We start from the raw sequence: 22,698 nt of genomic DNA, 5'->3' as shown, positions 1-22,698 counted from the left end.
CAAGCTCATTCCACAAGTTTTCTATGTGTTTTACTTCTAAATATTTTGTCTTCCTGCCGTTTCGGAGAGGTAATAACAAGCAGTTTGTCAGAGAAGTGAATCCGACACACCATGTTTCCCTTCATTCAAATCGAGAATTTTCTTTTCATTAAATAAAGAGATTTCTTTGATTCTTATGAATACAGTACAAGTGACTTCTATTTCTGGGTAGACGTGTTTAAATCGTTCTGCTGATTACCATGACAACCCAAACTCTGTAATTTAGCAAATATCTGAAGCGAAACCTGTTCTCTACACAGGCCTTTAGCTCTAGCTACTCCCCTCCCACAGACGCGCACGGCGATTTCTTGAAGAGCTAACCATCTTCCTCCGTAACCGCATTAGCTTCTCACGATCCTGTGTGAGCATTTCTAGTTCCAAATAGGAAGACCTAGAGGAGTACAGAGATCACGCCCGGTACCAAAAGCCCCTGGTACGTTCCACCACCCAAACGAGATTTGCCAGGACCACGTGGCAAATAATAAAGAAGGTGCTGTTCTTATTATAAAAATTGCCAGACACCTTGGACAAGATCATAGCTGAATTCAAATATCAGTCACCACACTTGTGAATTGTCTTCAGGTATGCCGTGACTGGCGTTAAGTAATGGAGACCCGTCTTCATTGGTCCTGACTCCATGTTTTCGGGAGATTCAACTGATCTGTAGAGCTGTGACTGTTGGAACGCCAAGCGTCAAGAGCTTGCTTGTCAGTGATGACTTCAAGTCTTTGCAAATATTATCTAAAAACCAGATTGTTTAAATAAAACCCCTGAGTAATTAAGTGATGTTTAAGGCAGATAAACACTCTTCATCCTACTTCCTGGCTCCTTTTGAATGAAGAAGCCAGCATACATCTTTTTTTAGGACAGAACTCAGGAAACTCCTGTCATCTTTGCTCAACTGCCTCTCAGCGCCTGTGACCTGTCCTGCCCAGAGAAGTTAATGAAATCTGTTCCTTGCCTCTCCATGCCTGTCACTGGGGCATAATAGAAATTATGTCAGAATCAGCAACGCCTCAGAGGGATAAGGACGGGGAACACAGTCTGCACCCTGGCCCTTGGAGATCCTGTCTCTGAACAGAAAGCCATGCCACGCTCCGTCCTGAGCCCCAGTGTCAGAAAGTCCGCACACGCTGTCAGGAACTGTAGTTAAATGCCTTAGCTTTTGCTTCATAAATGTCTCCTGTATCCAGTAAGCAAAGCCTGCTAGAGCTGTTGAGAATCATGGTCAGAGGTTTCCTCTCTATACAAACTGCCTCCCTGGAGTTCCTTACCCATCCAAGCCTGGCTTCCTCAGCTGTGTAGCTGAATCCATGGTCAGGGGACATTGGCTGAGATTATCATACACTAAGCATGATATTAAGTTAGGCTAGGGACTAGACTGTCATTCTGTACGCTGACATGGGGCATCGGATCCGCGTGTTTTTCTGTTTTTTACATAAACATAGACATAGAGGGCTTTTGTAAATGGTGGGATTTCACAGCAACAAAAAGAAGGGTTTGGAATGTGAACCCTGATAGATCTCGTTCCAAACCCGGTGTTTTTCTGATGTGCTTCTTATAAGGAAGATCATGAGAGGGATTGGGGGAGGGGGGTCAGCAGTCATGAGAAGGATTGGGGGAGGGGGAGTCAGATCATGAGAGGGATTGGGGGAGGGGTCAGCAGTCAGGAGAAGGATTGGGGGAGGGGAGTCAGCAGTCATGAGAAGGATTGGGAGAGGGTCATGAACACTGGCTGTTCTTCTAAAAGATTCAGGTCTGATTCTTATCACCTATGTGGTGGTTCACAACCATCTGTAACTCCAGTTCCAGGGAATCCAGCCCTCTTCTGTCTCTTGCTTGCACAAGATGCTCACGTAGTGTATAGGCACACATTCAAGGAAAACATTGAAAAAGACCATTTGAAGATTAAACAATGGGGCTTGCAGAGGGAGGGGCTTGTTTTAGAGTCGGAAAGGTTTAGAGTAGATCCTTTTTATTTCAGTAATTTCTTCACGCTCAGTGAAATTAGGATTACAGTTAAGCTTTTCCAAATGTGAGCCATGCCTGAGGGCCAGTCGGTCCTCTGATTCTATGCCTCTGGGTATGCAGGTGTCTGCAACTTTTGCTAAACTGGGTGCATGGGTGCAGCTGCGAACACATTCAGTGAACTGGCAGAGCAGCTAATGAGTGACAGGCAGCCTGGCTGGAAGCCACTGTCGGGAGAGGCGCTCCCTCTGCTGCATTGCGGTCCCTTCTCCTCATTCTTATTCTTCCCTGCACCCATGCCTCCCAGTGTGGCCTGGATGCTCCCTCAGCACTTCGATTCATCCTCTTACAGAGCCTCACACTCGGAAACCTCCTCCGAGTGATGAAGACCTCTGTTTGCGATACGTACATTAAACTGTAAAGGTGCCCAGAAGCTTTCTTTATAAACACACAGTAAAACTGGAGCCTCGGGGCATGGGGCAGGAAAATGCTGATCAAAGGCACAAGTGGTGAGTACTCCTGGCGAGTAGAGGTAGAGACGCTGAATGTGACAACTGTTCTCACCACTGAGAGATGGAATGAGGATCTAGCACAGCACTAGGCTCACACATGCACACGCACACGCACACACACACACACGCACACACACAAACACACATACGCACACACATATGCATGCACACACACATGCAGCACACGCACACACACATACACATGCACACACTTGTACACACATGCACACACACATGCATGCACACACACACACACACACACACACACTTGAGGGAATCTATGACCACACATCATACTTCATAGATACGCATTAACATTTTTTAAATGTAGTAAAATGCAAAAAGAGGGTTTGAGATAGAATGCAATTATCAGGAAGGGACAAAAACAAAAACAAAAACTGTCAGAAAGGGACAATGATAGTAAGGAAAACAACAACAAAACCTGGACGTCCTGACAGAAGCCCCAGCTAATGTGTTGGGGAAACACGTAGATATCCAGGTTTGTGCACGGGGAATGGGAATGCAACTAAGGAGGTGGCTGTTGATTTGTGCACACTGCGCTTTAGTCTGCCAGCTGGGTCTTCATTTCTCAAGGGCTGGCAAGCAGCGACCTGGACTCCTATTCTGAGCTACCACTCAACAAGAAGGGGATCCCGAGAGAAACATGAATCTTGACTTCCTCGGTTCTTGCAGCTGTGCTAACCGTTCCTTTTAAGGAACACAGAGGCACAGCCTTCATGGGTCTCTGCTTGCTTTTGTGGTATCATGGCTTTGGATATTTGCCTATCCACATAGCACCCAGGCCTCGGGTGACTTCCTCATTGGAACAGCTGAAGTTGGAAGGACATCATAGGTCATTTTCTTCCAGATTTATTAAATGCGTGTGTGTGTGTGTGTGTGTGTGTGTGTGTGTGTGTGTGTGTGTGTGTGTGTGTGTGTGTGTGTGTGTGTGTGTGGTGTGTGTGTGTGTGTGTGTATGTGTGTGTGTGTGTGTGTGTGTGTGTGTGTGTGTGTGTGTGTGTATGTGTATGCGTGTGTATGTATGTGTGTATGTGTGTGTATGTGTGCATGGGTGCATGTGTGTCTGTGTGTATATGTATGTGTGTGTATGTGTGTATGTGTGTGTATGTGTATATGTGTGTGTATGTATGTGTGTGTATGTGTATGTGTGTATGTGTGTATGTGTATGTGTGTATGTGTGTGCCTGTGTATGTGTGTGTGTGTCTGTCTGTCTGTCTGTTTCTCCCTATTACTGCCAGGTGTTCTGGATTATTTTAATTGAAAAATGTATCTAACTCAAGGCAAAAGACAAAACAGGAACCGTAAAGAGTCTAAGAACCAGAGGACCAAGAAACCCGTTGTGAAATATTGTCTTCAGGGTGTGCCAAGGAAGCTTCACCCATGAGCTCTCAAAAGCTATGGTAGTCTCCACTAAATTGTGCTAATCAGTATTCTCTGTGAATGGGAGTGAGCTCCCAGGGCTCTGCTGGACTATGGAACAAGTTCGAAGTGCAGAACAGCCTACCTGCCAGGATACAGCCTGCTTATATTGAGGCACATTCCAACCACTTCTGTCCCTCTCCTCACAGCCACAGCTCCCACTGAACTGCTCATTCAGTCCACTGGAGGAATGATGATATGAGGTCAGTGTACCCCAGGGCATCCACAGACTACTAGTCTACTGTGCTCATAAAGCAGATTCGGCAAGTCTACAAAGAGGAATCTTCTCTTCAACAGAGAGCCACTCTTTCTCACTCTCAGAAAGGTGCCAGGTACAGTGCACTAAGGAGCTACACTCAAGATAGGGAACACCAGGATCTGGGACAGTACCGAGATGTGTCCGAGGAACTGTAGAATCTGAGTCTGATTCTCAGGGACTCTGAGAGGCAAAGCTTCCTAAGAGACTCTGCAGATATGAAGCCATTCCATGTCCTTTTGTTGGCAATGACTGCTCTCAGGCCCTCACTCTGAGTATTCTGAGAATTGCTGGAAGAATCAGACATGTTTCACTGTCCCATTGTGACCAGCCTGAAGGACACATGGGAACCTTTACACTGACCTATCCTCTTTACGTTTACAAAGTCCTTCTCAGTGTCTACTCATTGTGGTAGAGGTAGGCACAGTTTCCTGTAGTCTTATCACACCGATAAGAAACAGAAGAGGTAAAATAAGATTAATTGCCTTAGGAAAGGTTCAGTCTGTGAGAAGCTAGGCATTCTGAGAATTTACTGAAGGACCAGTGGCACTCAAGACCCTTTCCTGTAGGCTGAGCCAGTAGCTCTACGGAATCTCATGAGAAAATGTCCCAAATCTCTGTTTCTGGAAATGGAATCTTAGACTTCAGGCTACATAAGGTAAACTCTGAATTACTTTGTCTTGGTTAGGGTTTTACTGCTGTGAACAGACACCATGACCAGTGGAAGTCTCATAAAGGACAACATTTAACTGGGACTGGCTTACAGGTTCAGAGGTTAATTCCAGTATCATCAAGGCAGGAACATGGCAGCGTCCAGGCAGGCGTGGGGCAGGAAGAGCTGAGAGTTCTACATCTTCATCTGAAGGCCGCTAGCAGAATACTGACTTCCAGTCAGCTAGGGTGAGGGTCTTAAAGCCCACACCCACAATGACACACCCACTCCAACAGGGCCACACCTTCTAATACTGCCACTCCCTGAGCCAAGCATATACAAACTACCATATTCTCCTTAACTCAGGTCATGCTGATAGATGTATCAAAGCCCACAGATCTTTGACTCTTGGTGAAACTGAAAGGGTTGTCTTTAGTAGATTTTGGATACACACACACACACACACACACACGTATATATAAAACTTTTTTTTGGAGACAAGGTCTTGCCATGTAAGGTCAATCTTCCTACTTTGACCACTCTTATAAATGCCGTGACCACATGAGTTCAACCTTTCTTGTGGCTCTCCCCTGTAAAATGAAAGTCCCGCTCTTGGGAAGGAATGGAGGTATTTCCATGGGAGCATGGCTTCCTGCCTGCAGTGCAGTGGCCCTCCACACACAGTGACTTGCTATGAGAGAGTAGTATGCAGCTGAAAGGTGGAACTTGTCCAGCCATTCTACCAGCCTTTCACAGCCAAGGGAATATCTCTTTTCCATACCTTGTGACAACCTCCCTTCATGGAAGATTTCAGGAAACCTCATACCTAGCCTATGGGCCTTTCATTCCTACTGGGTCCTACCTTGGTCTGTCTCCCTGAACCATTGGTCATCAAACCAGATCACATGGGTTTTGTACCTTTTAAATTTCTTTCCACTTGTTCTTAAGAATTTGACGACTGTCTTTCACTCTCTGAGACAAAGGATTATGGAAAATAGACTATGAGCCCCTGAAACACCTTAGAATTCACTCTCCTTTCAGCCCTGTCCTCTGTAGTGATTTCGTGAACCCTCCTCTGGCACAAGATCTGACAGTCATCACTGTAGTAACATGATCACAAGACCTGACCTCCAGGACCAAACATTGCCATGTGGTCACCTACAAACTGACGGAGGCAGGAAACAAACTCTGAGCTAGACCTGAGACCGAGATAATCATCACCCAGAAAATGCCATGTCATGGTTCTACATCTGTGTATCAACTCTTATTCTACCACTGAATTTCACAATGGGTCATCCATAGATAAGGCCCAGGATCCACTTGTAGAAGGGGAAGGAGATAACCACACCCACTGCCACATGGCCCTCAGCCTGACGCAGCCAGCATTGGCTTTATGAACATATGCACAAAGCAGGGGGAGCATACATCTGGCCTGCTTTCTTTGCTGTGTCTTCCCCACCTCCCCGGCCCCTGCCAAAATAAATGTGTGACGTGTGAACAGCAGTACACAAAGGCCCACTCTAGTCTGTGCCTCTGACTCAGGACACAGGGCACTTTCTTCCTCTGCCAGTAGAAGTGACCTCTTGAGTGCATCCTGAGATGCAGCTTTCATTACAGTAGGTGTCTGCTGAAGGTGTCCACAGACACAGAGAGGACGGATGGAGGCTATGTTGCTTGCTTTTCTTGTTATGATCAAATACCTAATTAGGATGTAAGTTAAGTGAGGAAGGATTCATCCTGGCTCAGGGTTTGAGGGCACAGCCCATCTCAGTGAGGAAGAGTGGTCCATGTGGCCAGAAGTGTGCATCTGAGACTCCCCCTTGCATGTCTTTCAGCAAGGAAGCATGGAGCAGGGAATTCTGGGAAGTGCCTGCCTTTCTCCCAACTCTCTTATATCCAATCTAGACTCTTCGTCCTTGGACTAGTGTTGTCTACATTTGGGGAAGGTCTTATCTGCTCAGTAAATCATCTCCAGAAATGCCCTAGTAGACATGAGCATTAACCACCCCAGACATTAGTGAACACAGTGGGGATGCATTCAACATGACGCTGACTATGTCCAACCCCTTGAGAACATGTTTGACTTCTCCTTTAAGGTCTAGGCTACTCAGAAGTCTTATCTGGAATGTACTTCCCCGAAGTTATCTTTCTGATTATAAACGGTGCTGGAGGACTCATAGCAGGTAGAGTTGGTCATAAAATGTCCTTCCCTCATGTCATTCTAGACTTGCCAATGCCAAGATAAATATTATCTAAGCACCTATCACTTATCATGTATTTACCTGGCCAACTCCGACCTCTGCATAGTTAGATGCACTTGAGCACGGGTCTCCTTACTATTCTAGTAATGCTCACACCTACCTTAGAGTCTGACCATCCACACAGCGTTTTGTGGAATCTGTCAACATTGATAGCCTGTGGCCTCCAACATCAGAAGCCTTTAGGTGACCTGGTCTTTCCCATTCTATTACTTGGGTGGCTTCATTCACCTGATGTCCAAATTTAAGATAAACACTCAACATTGAATGCAACTGTTATTAGTTATAGCAGTCCAAGATTTTTGCCTCTGTCCGAGAGTCCTCTATAAAAAACACAGCAATATAACAACACAGATGCCTGTTTCGTTATTTGGTTTGCCATTACCAATCTTATTGCATGGACAGAGAAGTCCCAAGATGCTCATATATGTTTCCGATTGGACATATGGGCTTGTTCTTTTGGATATATGTCCAGACATGGAATTTCCGGGTCATTCCACAGTCAGTTGTTCAGTTCAGTAAAGGAAGCCAAGTCACACACCACATTCCCTATTTAGGCTGTCTCTGGGCATGGATGAAGGGTGTAGTTGCTTCATTCCTCAAACACTGAGTTTTGCACCTGGGCTGTTTTCATTTACAGTAACTATTTATCTGTGTTTCTGAGTTTTGCAACCATTTTAATGACTAGAGAGCAATTGGTGGTGTAGTGATGTTTCCTCTACTCAGGCTCCTGTCATACTGAAACGAGAGCTGTTTTAGATTTAGAATGAGAGCATTGATATCATTTAAATATTGTTTGTGTTTTTTTTCTGAAATAATTAAAGTGTGTAGTGGGCTGACTTGATTCCTGTCTCTGAAGATATTCTTGGTAATGAGTCTCTGCACACCATGGCTGTAAATGCAGGCTCTCACAAGGGGATGTGTGTTCCCTAACAGCACTGAACTGAGCTTCACATTTCACGGATAGGAAGGGAATAAATGACTTTTGTCACATGCGCTTTTATGGGAGCCACGCGGCTGGTGAAGGCACAGCTGGCAGGTGCCACGGCACAGCCGACCCCTTCATGGAACCCCCGATACTAACCTCTGTGTGAATCCAGCTGTTCCCGGGGCTGTAAGGCAGACAACAGTGCTCAAGTGTGGGCTGTATCTGAAATGATTCTTAGCCAGCCTGGTGCCCTGTTTGTCTGCTATCTTCCAGAAAGGCTGCTTTGCCTACCACAAAGCTGACAGCCTTTCTGCTGAGATTTTCTGCAGATGGCTTATCCGGGAGAAGTTCCCACCTCTAGGCCTTCCATGGGACTCCTTGCTGTGTGTTGAACTTAGGTGTAACCATGCTCTATCATGGCTCCTGACTGAGCTTTCTTTTACTTACCGTCTTTTCAAATTCAAATTTTATTTTGTGGCTAAGTGTTTAGAGGCTCAGGTAACTGTCCAGGGAACTTTTCTGTGGATGAGAACAGGCTAAGCTGGCTTTCCCCTGCGATGACATCTTGTTCCAGATGAGCTTCTGAGGAAGCTAACTTTACATTCAAACCTTCTCTCACCTATTCATACACACGTGACTAAACATAGCTAGTGGCACAGCAGTTAATGTCAATGTGATATGGAAGGTGTTTCATTTACTAATAAGCTAATGTAAGTCATCGGCCGCCAGGAAAACTCTACGAATGTCCCTCAGATAATTTAGGTAAAATGGCCCAGGTCACCACTATGGTCATTTCACCTGGAAAAATGGGTGCCAGTGGGTCTGAAGCTCTCTCTGGTTCTCTCTTCTGGGACCTCAATATGGAGTGGCATAGCTCTATAAGAGGACTGGAGCTTTCCAGGGAAAGGAGGAGGAGGTATGTTGGTCACTGTGAAACACAGCTTATGTTGGTCAGTGTGTGGTACAGGCTATGTTGGTCACTATGTAGCACAGGCTATGTTGGTCAATGTATGACTTATGCTATGTTGGTCATTGTGTGGCACAGGCTATGTTGGTCACTGTGTAGCACAGGCTATGTTGGTCAATGTATGACTTATGCTATGTTGGTCACTGTGTAGCACAGGCTATGTTGGTCACTGTGTAGCACAGGCTATGTTGGTCAATGTATGACTTATGCTATGTTGGTCATTGTGTGGCACAGGCTATGTTGGTCACAGTGTAGCACAGGCTATGTTGGTCACTGTGTAGCACAGGCTATGTTGGTCAATGTATGACTTATGCTATGTTGGTCATTGTGTGGCACAGGCTATGTTGGTCACAGTGTAGCACAGGCTGTGTGGCAGAGTTTTCCCACTGGCTTCAAGCTCCTAAAATGGATGTCACAAACACAACTCCACTCAGCTGTAAGGGACCAAAATGAGCTTGTAATAGAGCAAGCCTTCCCCATAGTTTTTGTAGACAGACCTCACCATGCTCTAAACTTACATTTAATTTTTCTCCTAACTCTGAATTTTGGGGAGGGGTTTGTTTGGTTTTTTTTGTTTTTGTTTTTGTTTGTTTTTTTTTGTTTTTTGTTTTTTGCCATCTTTTAAATTTGTAGCTAGACATGTTTCTGGAACCCAATCACATATCTTAAAAAACAGTGAAGAGGTTTGCCCTTTCAACCTCGTAAATGCCTCCCCCAGGTGACTAGTTAATGATAGACACATGTGATACAGGTCAGAACCCTCAGGGGAGTTTTCTGCCTTCTATATGTGGTGACTAAGCACCTCTGTCTGCCTGTCAACATCACACTGCAATCCTGGGAGAAGAGAAGGTTCCTGGAGTGGCACAGGTTCCCTGGTATCTACTGGCAGTTTCTGTGAATTCTACCACGATTGTGTTGTAATGTTGAGGACCCTACTGTCAAAGTCAGTGGGAACCAACCAGGGCAGGCAGGTGAGTGAGGGATAGGGTTAATAGAGTATAACATGATAAAAGCATAATATCAATAGACCTATATGATATAAGGGAGTCTCCACTCTTAGATGATGGGCACGCACAAGAAAGCCCTTACCCCTGAGATGGACATAGAGGGGAGGTGGCCACATGACTTTCAGAAGAGATATATTCTTGTGTCCTGTGTCCTGCGGACCCTGCATACCCCCAATCAGTGACAGAGACAGCACAGCGCCCATCTCAGTCTCTCCCTGGAGCTTCTTGCCTCACCCCACAGCAGGTTCACACCTCTTTCCTTCCCAATAGAAAGTCCTTTACATCAAAATGTACATGGAATTTTAAATAAAAGGTTTTGAATAGCTTAATGAAAAATTTGTTTTGGTTGTGCAGGATGTTTACAGAATTATAAAATGCCCACGGGCTGGCCAGTCTGTGACAACTCTCTCCTCACGTCTTTCCTTTTGTCCTGTAAAATGAGCGTGTCTATTTTGTTAACTTGTGTGTGTGCATGTGTGTGTGTGCGAGCTTGCATGTATTTAAGACATGCATGTTGCATTTGGAGGTCAGAGGATAACCTTGGGTGTCAGGTCTCCCCTTCCACCTTGTTTGAGAAAGTGTCTCTCCCTTACTGCTGTGTGCACCAAGCTAGCTGATTTACAATCCTGGGAAGTCTGTTTCCTCAACCTACATCTCCCTGCAGAAGCACTAGGGTTGCAAATGCAAGCCATCACATTAAGCCTTCTACATGGATTCTGGGGACACACATGAGGGTCCTTGTGCTTGCATGCCAAGGACTTTATCCACTGAGCATCCCTTGTGCATGTTTCTGCATGATTAACATTATATGATTTTCAATTCTTCTAAAGGATATATTCATTTTAGCTTTTCTCTTGACTTATGTTGCTGCTAGATATTTCTGATGTTTTCATATAATTTTATAAACATCAATAGAGTATTTGGTGGTTATCAGAATGACAAAGCATCCATAAGAAGTCAATATGAAGCTTGTTTTCCTTTCCTGGGATTGCTGCACTTCCTGCAGGCTCTCGTGTGTCTCTACTTGGGCAATACTCTTTTTAGACCGTGTCTTTTTCTCCCTGTGAAAGTGACCTTTTTGTTGCACCAATGTACAATGCACACATGACATTTAATTCTTTATCTTGATAATGATAGAGACAGTACGAGTCTTGGAGGCAAGGATGTGTCTATGTTCAGCAAAATGACAGGATATTGTGACCTTCAGGACAGCCCTCAAGGCTGTGGGAAAGAACATTGAAAATATGAGTAAAAAATATACAGTTTCTCAGCTATACAAAATATAAGGATGTGATATGAATTGTATAAGGATCTTCATAGATCTAAAGGAATAGAGACAGCTGCACTATGAGCTGGCTTGTCAGAAAGATACAAAGACTAGCAGATAAAAAGGCAGACAGACTTCTGAGTTCAAGGTCAGCCTACAGCTGAGGGAGTTTAGGTCCAAGGCTAGGTGTGGACTTAATGATAATTCTGGAGTAGAGTCCCACCCAGTTATCTTATAGTCTGTGCTTGTGCTTGCTGTCTCTTCCTAAGAATCAAGTGGTTGGTGTCATGGGATGCTGATTCATAGAATAATCAAAAGAGAACATGAGGTAATAAATTGATATGCGAATAAAAAGCTGGGCTTTTGTTCTGCAAGAGATGAGCTATCCAGAGAATTTTTAAAAATACAACAGAGAACGGCTTGGAGAACTGTCTGGAGTAGATTATAGACAGAGTAGTCTGAAAGCTGTCTTGATCAGAACCTAAGCCATCCCCTTGGACCCATAATTCGACTTTGAGTCATTTATTTAGCTGACCTCAAACACCCCTTCTCTCATAACCCCTCTCCAAGCTAATGTCAGTCCTTGGCAGTCCTTGTCCACAAGTCTCTTATGAGAGTCTACCCATAGTCTTAGTGTGAATGCCTTCCTATGGAAACACAAGTTCAAATGATTCGAATATTTTCAAGTTTTGTACAACTCCCCAACCCCAAATAATTTCTGAGGAAAGGTTTGTCAACAGAAACTTCCAAAATGTGTGTGTGTCAAATAACTTCTCACCCGGTCCTGGAAGCAGGGTGCTCAGAGCCACCTCACCTGTCCAATGGCTACAGATACTAGAAACCAACCCTAAGACTGTTGTGAATTTCCCAAGAAAGACAATTCACATTCAATAAATGGTTTGAATTTGTCTTTGAAGCTCCACTTTCTCTGTTACTAGTCGTTTGGAAGTTCACAGTATGAAGTATCTATATTTGACCCATCAGAGATCGTAGATCCCCTCATGTACTTATACAGGATGAGGCAGTTCTTGACTCTATGTGGAACCCAGGAAAACCAGAGCACAGGCAGGGAGGGGAAGACATGAGCCTGTGAATTCATGGTTCTGAGGAACAGTGGGTCTGGTCTAGTGGGAAGGATATAGACACAATTTTAGAGAAACAAACATTAAGTCATCCTCCGTGGTTACACTTCTAACTAGCTAGAAAGCAAGGTGTCTCCCTCTATGTGTAGCTTGAGGAGCCATGAAGGAGTGGCCCGGTGCTGCAACTCTCAGAGATTTTGCTACTTGTGGGTATTTCATTTAAGCCAGCAGTGATGTACGGGGCTGGGTAATCATAGTTTTCTCAAGCAACAGGTTACTGAGAATGCCCACTAATGTTGCTGTGTTTCCTTTCAGCCTACAGACATTGGATATTGGAATACTGGACATTTTTGGTTTTGAGGAATTTCAAAAGAATGAATTTGAACAAGTAAGTTCTCCTTTAAAACCTTGTGAATGTTTACTGATGTAGCAAGTCATGCTTCGTACTAAGACATCCCAATACGAACTTAGAGAAGCACTTCCTCTCCTTAGCTCAAGTTAGCATCTCGGTCCCTCAACAGCCCACTGCTCCCCATGGTTTTGAGATTCCAGGGAGTTCATGTGCTCAGAGTCACATGCTTCTTAGTTCTTGGGAATGTCCCTAGCTGTGTGTGGGCGCATGGGCACTGTGCTAGAGCAGAAGATGGAGGCCGAGGGCATTTAAGTCAGGAAGCAGCCCTAAGAAAGCTTAGCCTGCGTCAGAGTGCAGGGGCCCTGCTGTGCCTTGCTGCTGTCTGTGGGCTCATCTCGTGTGACGTTCGCACATAGAAGTACTGGAAATCCACAGGCGCACCGGGGAGTCAGTGTTGCCTTCATTCACCGTCTGTTGAGGATGCTTTTAAGATCCGATTTGTTTGTGCATCTATAACAGTACTGCAAGAATAATGTGTAAATCAAATTAAATGTAGTCAAAATGTAAATATTAAAGAAAAGCAGCGATACTGTTAGTAACCTGCACAGTGGCCACGTAACCGCACAGCACGTTGAGAAGATTGAATCTGTCGCTGCTTATCTGTGAAGTTACATGTAATTTGTGAGTGATTTGTTGACTTTTATTTTCTTAAATGTACAATATGGGTTATCAGGGACACTGAACAACGATTCACATAAAATCCATATGAAAGCCAGTTCTGCGTCTTTTAGCGGTAGAGATGCCTGGGCTAAGGTGGACTGTGTGATGTCATTCTCTCCACTTATGTGAACAACTGGCTTGCAAAGTAGGAGATGAGGCAGCGACAGAGGCTGGTGGTGTAGAATATCCCACTACCTGGTTTTCTGTCTTGTGTGGGAACACTAAGAACAGTGTGACATCAACTCAGTGTCAGTCTAGAATAGTTCTACGTCTCCTCCAATCCAGAGTGAAGAAGGAGAGCACTGGTGAGAAGTAAGGCCGCACAGGCCACGGGTTTCTCCCTTCATGCTTACTGTTCACACCTGCCTGTGTGTGTGTTGTTCACACCTGCCTGAGTGTGTCCTTCACACCTGCCTGTGTGTGTTGTCCATACCTGCCTATGTGTTGTTCATACCTGCCTGTGTGTGTTGTTCACAACTGCCTATATGTGCTGTTCACACCTACCTGTATGTGTTCTTCACACCTGTCTGTGTGTGTTGTCCATAACTGCCTTGAGTGTGTTCTTCACACCTGTCTGTGTGTGTTGTCCATACCTGCCTTGTATGTGCTCTTCACACCTGGCTGTGTGTGTTGTCTAACAGGGGTAATGAAAAAGGTGGGGAGTGAGAGGAGAAGGGCCTTCACACTGCTCCTGTGTCTGCAGGCTGCTCTGTTGAGCTCTGTTCAGTCCCTGCATAGTGTCTGTCTGCTCCAGTTTGAAGATCTCACATATTCACCTTAGGAAAAGCACACAAGTACATATGTACACACACACACACACACCCCTCCATGTTCGCAATGGTATCCACTGTATGCTTGTGTCCCAGTAAGTAGCACATAGAAGTCACAGTGGAAGGATGTCCCAGGAAGTCCCATTCTGGAGAGACTGGCCTCCAATGCAGTTGTTCCACCGCCAGACTCGCTGTCATGTATATCTCTGCTCCTAGATTACATCCAGGGCATTCATGTTGCCTCCTTATTAAAACATAGGCACTGTACAACCGCCACAGGGTCCTTTATTCTGTCTTTGTGCTGAATGTTCTAATGATGTATTTCAGAATATACTCACAGCTTGTGATTTCTGGGTATCGGGAAGGGGACATTTTCCCTTCAGATCTAACAAATGAACCAATCTTTTGTTTAACTCTGAGTTTGAAGCACTGATAGGCAAAACGTCAAGATCAATTCATGGACTTTGATCATGAAAGTATAATTTTTTTAATATGCCATTTTCTTAGCTGGCCTGACATTTTCTTAGCTGGTCTGCCTTGCTGCTGCTACACATAAGGGTAACTAGGAATCTTCCAGAAAGATAAGGTTGTTTCTCAGTGTGAGTGCAACAGTATCATTACCTGGAAGCAGTAAATTCCCAAATTTGCATGTGAACTTTTTTTTAAGGCCACCGGTTAAATTCTCAGTGGATTTCTTTGTTGCTAGCAGGACTTCCTCATTTTCCATTCCACCGCACAGGTAAGCTGCCGTGCTTAAGGAATACCTAAGGGACAGTACTCCCCTTATAAGCATTCATTCTATCCTGTTTTGAGTTTATTGACTAATAGATCTGCTTTTGACTAGAGTGCCAACTCCAGCGAAACTGTGTCTGATACATCACTTTGTACCAACTGAATTTTATCAAATAAGTTTGCAATTGCAATTTATAGAAGAAAAAAGAAAACTGGCAAGGAGGAAATCCTCACAGTAGGTTTCTGGCGAGCGAGCGAGCGAGAGAGAGAGAGAGAGAGAGAGAAAGAGAGAGAGAGAGAGAGAGAGAGAGAGAGAGAGAGAGAGAGAGAGAGACCCTAGGGGAGAGAACAGGATGTACTCCAAAGCCCCAGCATTCCTATGTCTGCGTCCTCTTGACAGGTTGGCCTGGTGCTATGGCTTTGCCCATGGTCTCCATGATTCTGTCACAAATTGCCCTAGGCTGGTTAAACAGTACATGATCATTGCCCTCAGCTCTAGAGGTTGGAAACCCAAAAGCAAGGTGCCATAGCTTCCAGGTTCCGCTAAGGACCCCTTCTCGACTGGAGATTCCTTTTGTGTCTTTACAATGTCGGACACAACACAACGCCCCCCACCCCTATACAAGCAGCAGTGCTATTCACAAGGACAGTGGTCCTATTCACAGAGCATCACCTTCCCGCACCATCACTGATGGATGAGATTTCAGTGTAAGTAGGTGGCAGACTGGAGGCAGCTTTCTAATGAGTTGTGACTTGTGTGATAGTGAACATGGTTTTCTAAGATTATATAACTGGGAAGTGTGTTAGATGCTTCAGTGGAGAGAAATATGTTGTGGTAATCTATTGCATGATAGATGGAAGATAGGCAGGGAGGAAGGAAGGAAGGAAGGGAGGAAGGGAGGAAGGAAGGACAGAAGGAAGAAAGGCAGGCAGGAAGGCAGGCAGGCAGGGAGGGGGGAGGAAGGAAGGAAAGAAGGCAGGAAGGCAGGAAGGCAGGCAGGAAGGAAGGAAGGACAGAAGGAGAGAATTGGAAGCAGAAGGGGAAGGAGGGAAACCTATACAATGAATGCTCATGAGCCAGCCAGGAATTAAAAAACCCAAAAGCAGAAAAGCACCATAAGATAAATCATGATGTTCTCTTCTGCACAAACCCCACAGGGGAAACCATGTGGTAACTAACTTTTTTTTATATAAGATGCAGGGAAAGTGGTGATGGGAAGAGCTATACATTGAAACCAACGTAAACACATAGAGACCGATTTACATGTGAAGGGCATTGACCGTGGGGATTTTCAGTTAAGGGTAAGAGACTGTGGGCAGGTTAAGGAACATGATATGTAGACACCAGATTAAAATTAAAATTTCTGGTGGAGATCCAGAAAATGGGTAAGAAGTTAAGGTGCAAATGCAGATGATGCCCCTGATTCTCAGGTCAAAATTTGAACACGTCTAAGGGACGGGCAGCCCTTGGCACCAGAGTTGGAGGCCTCAGCTAGATGCTCTGACTTGATTCTCACTCAGCCAAGAACGTGGGCAGATACCCCTCTTCAGCAGGACCTGGCCTTGTCTTCACTGGCTCCCTTAGGCGGGCCTCTGTGGAGGTCGCTCTGAGAGGGAGGCTACTCGTGTCTTGTGCAGTCAGTTGACTAAATCCCTTTGCAGCTGGGCAGAGGAGCAAGCTTTGGGGCACCATAGCCTGGTCAGTGATCCACCTTCACAGTCCTGGCACCCTCTGGAGGTTAGCATTATCACAAGCTACCCAAGTTCATGAAGGAGGGCAAGTGGAGACCGCTTCTCCCTGTGAGGGAGAAGGCTGATTCTAATCAGTCCTGTGGAGGGGATACCGCAAAAGCCTTTTTTTAACTTTATAATATTTATGTAATGTATATGAGTTCACTGCAGCTGTCTTCAGACACACCAGAAGAGTGCATGGGATTTCATTACAGATGGTTGTGAGCCACCCTGTGGTTACTGGGGAATTGAACTCAGGACCTCTGGAAGAGCAGTCAGTGCTCTTAACTGCTGCACCATCTCTCCAGCCCTTTGCAGAAGACTTGACGACGAAAAGACTGCTACTTTAGGCTTAAAGGGTCACTGTCCATGTCATTTTTGTGGTAGCAGATTCCTGAAAGCTGTCGGACATCAACACAGACCCATATGCTGAATAAATGGTGGGCAGTCTCAGAATGAGCTTTATTTCCCACACAGATTCCAAAACCTAAGTTACACAGTATGACTGGCTCTGTCTTAAGGTGTTTTCTGCTCCAGGTGGTTTTGTGGACAAAAGGACACCAAGCAGTTATAAGGCCACATGGCATTTTTAATGTGCCTCTCCTAATATCAGGTTGTATGTATAAGGAGAGTACAGGGGTCTCCAGGTAAGCTAATGTATGCAAACTGTGAGCATGGACACTGCAAGTTTAATTTCTATTTCTCAGAACAGGTTCTGTTCATGCATTTGCATTGTTTGCCACTGAAGCAAAGCTCAGGTAGTCTATGCCACTCTCAGTGGAATGCAGCCTGCTGTCCTGTTGCTTGTGAAAGCAGTTTAACACCGAGTCCATCAGAGGACTGACCCAAGGCCTTACAATTAGCATCCATTTTCTAAACTCCAACCGCTTTCCCCTTAATGACTGGTATTTTTATTATTTCTTCAAAGATAGAATAGTAGCTGTTGTGAGAAGTACAAAAACAATGCCCCTTTAGTGAGTTTTACGCAGTGTTATTTACAGCCGAACTTTACACCAAATCCACTTAAAAGCAGTCAATTCGTTAAAATGGAAAAGGCAGGAATACCTTTCCACCCTAGCGCCAGAGTGATTAAAAGAAAATGCTTCCGAGCGAAAAAGGAAGAATTTATGAGTCTGTGTGAATACTAGAAACATATTCAACGTTAATGTCAAGGTCCCACTTCAGCTTGATTAACTTGGAATCATGCAGGGAACGCACCTCCAGGGGCATTACCAGAAAGGTTTGACTGAGGAGTGAAGTCCTCAGTCACGTGTGTGTGTGTGTGTGTGTGTGTGTGTGTGTGTGTGTGTGTGTGTGTATGTGTGTATGTAGAAAGCAGCACTGTCTCGTGGCTCAAGACCTGGGCTGAGTAAAAAGGAGAAAGGAGAAAGCCAGATCAGTCCAGCTTTCTGCTCCTCTGGCTGACCGATGCAGCCTGCACACTTTCCTTGTGGGGTGGGAGTGCAGCCTCTCACCAGGAGGCAAAACAAAAGACAGATTTCTTTCCTTAGGTTTCCCCTCCTTAGCAGCAACAAGAAAAGGAATGAAGACAGTGAATAGTGTTTCATCGTTGCGTATTTATTCCTTGATGATCAATATCACTATATTGATATCAGTTAATACTCTATAATAACCTCAGAGAAGAGTGAATGTTTTCAGGATTAACACAGTGGCTGTCTGGAACAACCTGAAGTCCTAATGGTAAACTAGAGAAGTACTTATGGGTAGTCTTAGCCTTCATGGGGCCACGACACAGCTAGAGCTCAGATACAGACCCACGGGGTCTTGAGCCCAGTGCTCTGTCAGCCTGCAACTCACTAAGTAGAAATTATAGGTCAAGGGGCTCTAGGCCTGTGTTTGTAACTTTATGTGGAGAAAGTATGTTGATTCAGGCAAAAGTTTATTGCCAAAACAAAGCGAAATCGTGTATTCATTGTTTTCTTTGGGGAATGGTAAACAATAAGAAACAATGCCAGAACCTTTCGATTAATGGCATTTTGGCCAAAGGCTCTGTTCTAATTCTAGAGCCTGGTTTCTGCCCAAGCTGAGGTGTGATCTATGAGGTGTCCTTCAAAACATCTAAAAGTCATTTCCCTTTGACCTGATGCTTTTCCACCCTGAGCTGCCTAATACGTATAAAATACATAATCCAACAGGATGGGATGCTTCATTACTGGCCAGTTGCTTCCTGAATATCAAGCCTTAGACCCAACATGTTGACTTGACTGAACGTTTTGTACTGTGGCCACAGAATTCTTGTTCCCAGATAACATAGAACTTATTGTCTCATGGTTCTTCTGCGATGCTACATGTCAAGGTACCCAAAGGTGTTACATGTGGCAAAGTTGTGTCCACTTCTAAGGTATTGTCTGGACACTGCATCCCCCGTGGTAGGAGGCTTGCTCCTCATAGGACAGATGAGCAGGAGGGCAAGGGAAGAGGCAGAACCTAGCAGGGTCTTCATTAGGAACATCACCTGATGGAGGCAGAGACCAACCCCACATAACCCAGACATGTGTTTGAGATTCCGTGTTCTCAACACCTCACTGAGAGTCAGGTAGCCAACACAGGGACTTCAGGGACCAGGACCCACTGACCTTATCTTCAAAATGGAAACTGGACAAACGAAAGGGAGTCTATGTGCTGCCAAAGGGTCTCTCAGAGGAGTCCAGTGTCACTACAGCAATGCCTGTCTCGGTAGGACCTGGCTGCTGGCAATGGCAAGACACTCTGTCAGGATGGTGGTAGGAGGCAGGAACTGGACCTTTTCAAAAGCCGGGATGGCAGGGTAGGAAGCTTTGGGCAAGAGACAAGATCCAGAAATGTTAAAAGGACATGTAAGGAGACCCTGCCACCTTCACCAGCTTGCACTTTATACCCAATGTATTGATCACAGTTGACTCCCAGGGGAAGCATGTCCAGCGATGTGGACAACAGGAAGTGATCAGAAGAGGCAAGAAAGAGATCCATCACCTACCTGACTTCTTAAAGGCCTTGGGGAGTCCTGCACAGAAGCTTGTGAGCTTGGCTTACTTCAGCATTTCTCCAGGAGGCGTCAGCCTCTTCCAGGTTTTCTTAGAAAATAGCTATCAACATCTCAGTTAGATATTCTGTACATATTTGTGATTTGTCCAATATATGAAATTTCAATATACTATCTATCTATCTATCTATCTATCTATCTACCTATCTATCTACCTATCTATCTTCTCTCTCAGACACATGCACCCACTCATACACATCACACTTCGTCCATATTTTAGATTAAATGATGAACAAATGGGCAAACAGGCTGTGCTCTCTTCCCCTTGTCTAGCTCAGTGTGTTCTACAACCACCTGAAAAGCTTTTAAACACATGAAAGCCTGGGCCCCAGTCCAATTTAATGAGTTTGGGGTCAGACCCAGACATCAGCCACCTTCACAAAGCTCCCATTTAATTCCAGTGAGCAGCAAGGAATGAGACTCGCTGTCCTTACCGATGGGCACTCAGGGCTCTGCCTTCTACTCAGGTCAGCTTTGATTAATTCTTCCCTTAATTTTGTGATGTACACTTCATGCGCTGTTTAGTTTTGCTCTAGATAGATTTCACTGAGCAGTAAAAACGAAGGGAGAACAGTTGGTGAAAATTTACTCAAGAAATTAGGTTTGTCATTAATACAAACGATGGGCCATCTGGATAAGCCCGAGGTTCTCCTGCTGAAGAGCGACTTCAAGGAGTGAACCACTTTTATTATTAAACCTGTTAGTTCATTTCATGTATGAAGCATGTGTCTTAATAAAAGCGGTATCCGTACTAATTAGCAGTTGTTCAATAGTAATTTATCCTTACCCTTCACCTACTTCTGAGTCTGCTTTGGGGAGTTCCCAGAAGTCTAATATACCCCTCATATAACCCCAATGGGTAGACGTGAAAGGGAGAAATAACAATTGTTTTGCATTGAAGTCAATGGTCCTCTAGATTGTGAATGCAGATTTCTGCGTCTAGAAACTTATAGAAGCATGACTAATGTACTTAATAAGTTTTCCTCTGAGGGTGTTATACACCTGTGCATGTACACACACACACACACACACACACACACACACACACACACACACACACACACACCTTTCTTTACACGGAGGGAAAACAAAGGCAGAATCATTGGGCGTTGGCCAGTTTGGTTCCCTCTTTTGTTAGTGAAAAGTACATTTGATGTTTCAAGTAGGTACCAGGCAGGAAGGAATTCTGTATTTGACTGTCCCCTGAGCTACTGTGCTATATCAGGTCTAGTACAAACGCAAAGTGAATACACATGTAGCATTTGGTATGTCAGTACAGTTGAAGAGAAATGGCTGGCATGGATGTTTGTAAAACTGAGAACCCAACCAGAGACACTGGCGTTCATGTGTGATGAGGGTGAGAGGGAAGATCATGTTTAGAACAAAAGTAACGTGAACAAAACAGCAAAGGTTCTGTTCATAAAAGAAAGTGGGGCGAGTCTCTAGTTTCCCCCAAGAAAGATCTCCCTGTATTCCTCCTCCCCAGACACCCCAAGTCTTCCTAGGTCTAGTGTCACTGTACCCCAGGTAGCAGATAATCCCCTCTGGATATCCCCACCTCCTCTGGAAGCTGGTATCTGCTTCTTTGTAGGGAACACAGGAGCAGCCTTTGCTTCCAGATGCAAGTCAGTGGCCAGCACTAGGAAAGAGTCACACAGGCAAATTTTTATTATTACTATAGGACAGATGGAGCATTACATGTGGAAATATATCAAATATAGTATTAATCAATATAATTCACTGGAATAGATATACATGTTCATGGAAAGACATTGATCAGTATATGTATATTAGAAATAGAATGTAAACATGATATATTGATAACCATACATACAGTGAGAACAAGAATTCTCAGTTCTAGATAGAAAACCGACATTCCAGGACTACCGTCCTTTCTAGTCATCGTGTGCTTGGGTCTCCGATTTCACAGTGTAAGAGAATTTCTGTAGATTTGAAGATTATCTGCTACAATTTATTTCAAAAGGAGACCTAAAATTAAACAGGAACCACGCAGTCCTGGTGAAGCATAAAGAACAAGAGAAAATCACTCTAAATTTGGGATCTTTGCTTCTATCATGGTCTTCCCACCACCACCCCAGCAGGACCTCGGAACGCTCCGAATCCAATGTATTACTTCTCTCCTCTCTCTCTCTCTCTCTCTCGTGAATGTTTATGTGTGTATGTGCATCTCTGTGTGTGTATGTGTGTGTGGGTGTCTGTGCGCACGCATGTGTGCCTATGTGTGCCTATGTGTATTTTGTGGACATGCATGGATGTGTACATTACCACAGTACATTGCTTCACCTATGGGGACCAGCTGGCCTATCCCCTTGTCTTACCTCAGCGAAGCTACACCTGTCCATCAGAGCCTCTCTAAGGCACACGCTTCTTTTCTGGAGTACAGATCTCCAGCTCGGGTTCTGGAAGAGAAGCGCTTTCTGTGAAACTGTTAAGCCTGCATATGATAGATCCCTGCTGTGAAAGGAACATTTATGCTGACCACTTCCGTCTCAATTACGAAAAGATAGAGATGTTGTGAAAACAGCCAGTGGAGAAGGGAATTCGAAGTTTTAAGTGCTTTCACTTTGTTTCAAAAATGTATCTTGTTGTGTTTCCCCGGGTTAAAATTCCTCCGTTTAAAATGTCCAATTCCCTTTAAACGGAGGTAATTTTGTTACTAAGAAATAATGACTGCTGTAAAATTATTAGAGTTCAGCATGCCCCACCCCCAGTGTTTACCTTAAGTGTACGAAAGAGAAACAACGCCCTCTCCTGAAACGGAACCACTCCAAAATGCTAGTTTAGTTACAGAATTGTTCAGGGAACACATGGCAGAGAAACAGGGCTCTGTGAGACTGAAGGGCCTGGCCCTGCAGGAGGTAAGCTGTAGGCAGAGCAGAGATGGGGTTGACGGAGCTGAAGAGAGTCAGGAAGAAAGATGTGGGCAAAGCAGGTGTTGGAGCAGTCCCTGCAG

General features: G+C 44.7%; 1 protein-coding gene across 1 annotated transcript in view; it reads left to right on the top strand.

Moving 5' to 3' along the window:
• Myo16 (myosin XVI) overlaps window positions 1-22,698 on the top strand; it is a 382,886-nt gene that overhangs the window by 191,365 nt on the left and 168,823 nt on the right. The window contains 1 exon segment of the mRNA XM_032918632.1: window positions 12,692-12,764. Within this exon segment, the coding sequence (XP_032774523.1) occupies window positions 12,692-12,764 (73 nt within the window).

This window comes from Rattus rattus, chromosome 13, assembly GCF_011064425.1.
Source record: "Rattus rattus isolate New Zealand chromosome 13, Rrattus_CSIRO_v1, whole genome shotgun sequence".
In the NCBI taxonomy this organism is placed as follows: domain Eukaryota; kingdom Metazoa; phylum Chordata; class Mammalia; order Rodentia; family Muridae; genus Rattus; species Rattus rattus.
The sequence above is the reverse complement of the archived record's forward strand: the minus strand, read 5'-3'. Positions and strand labels throughout refer to the sequence as shown.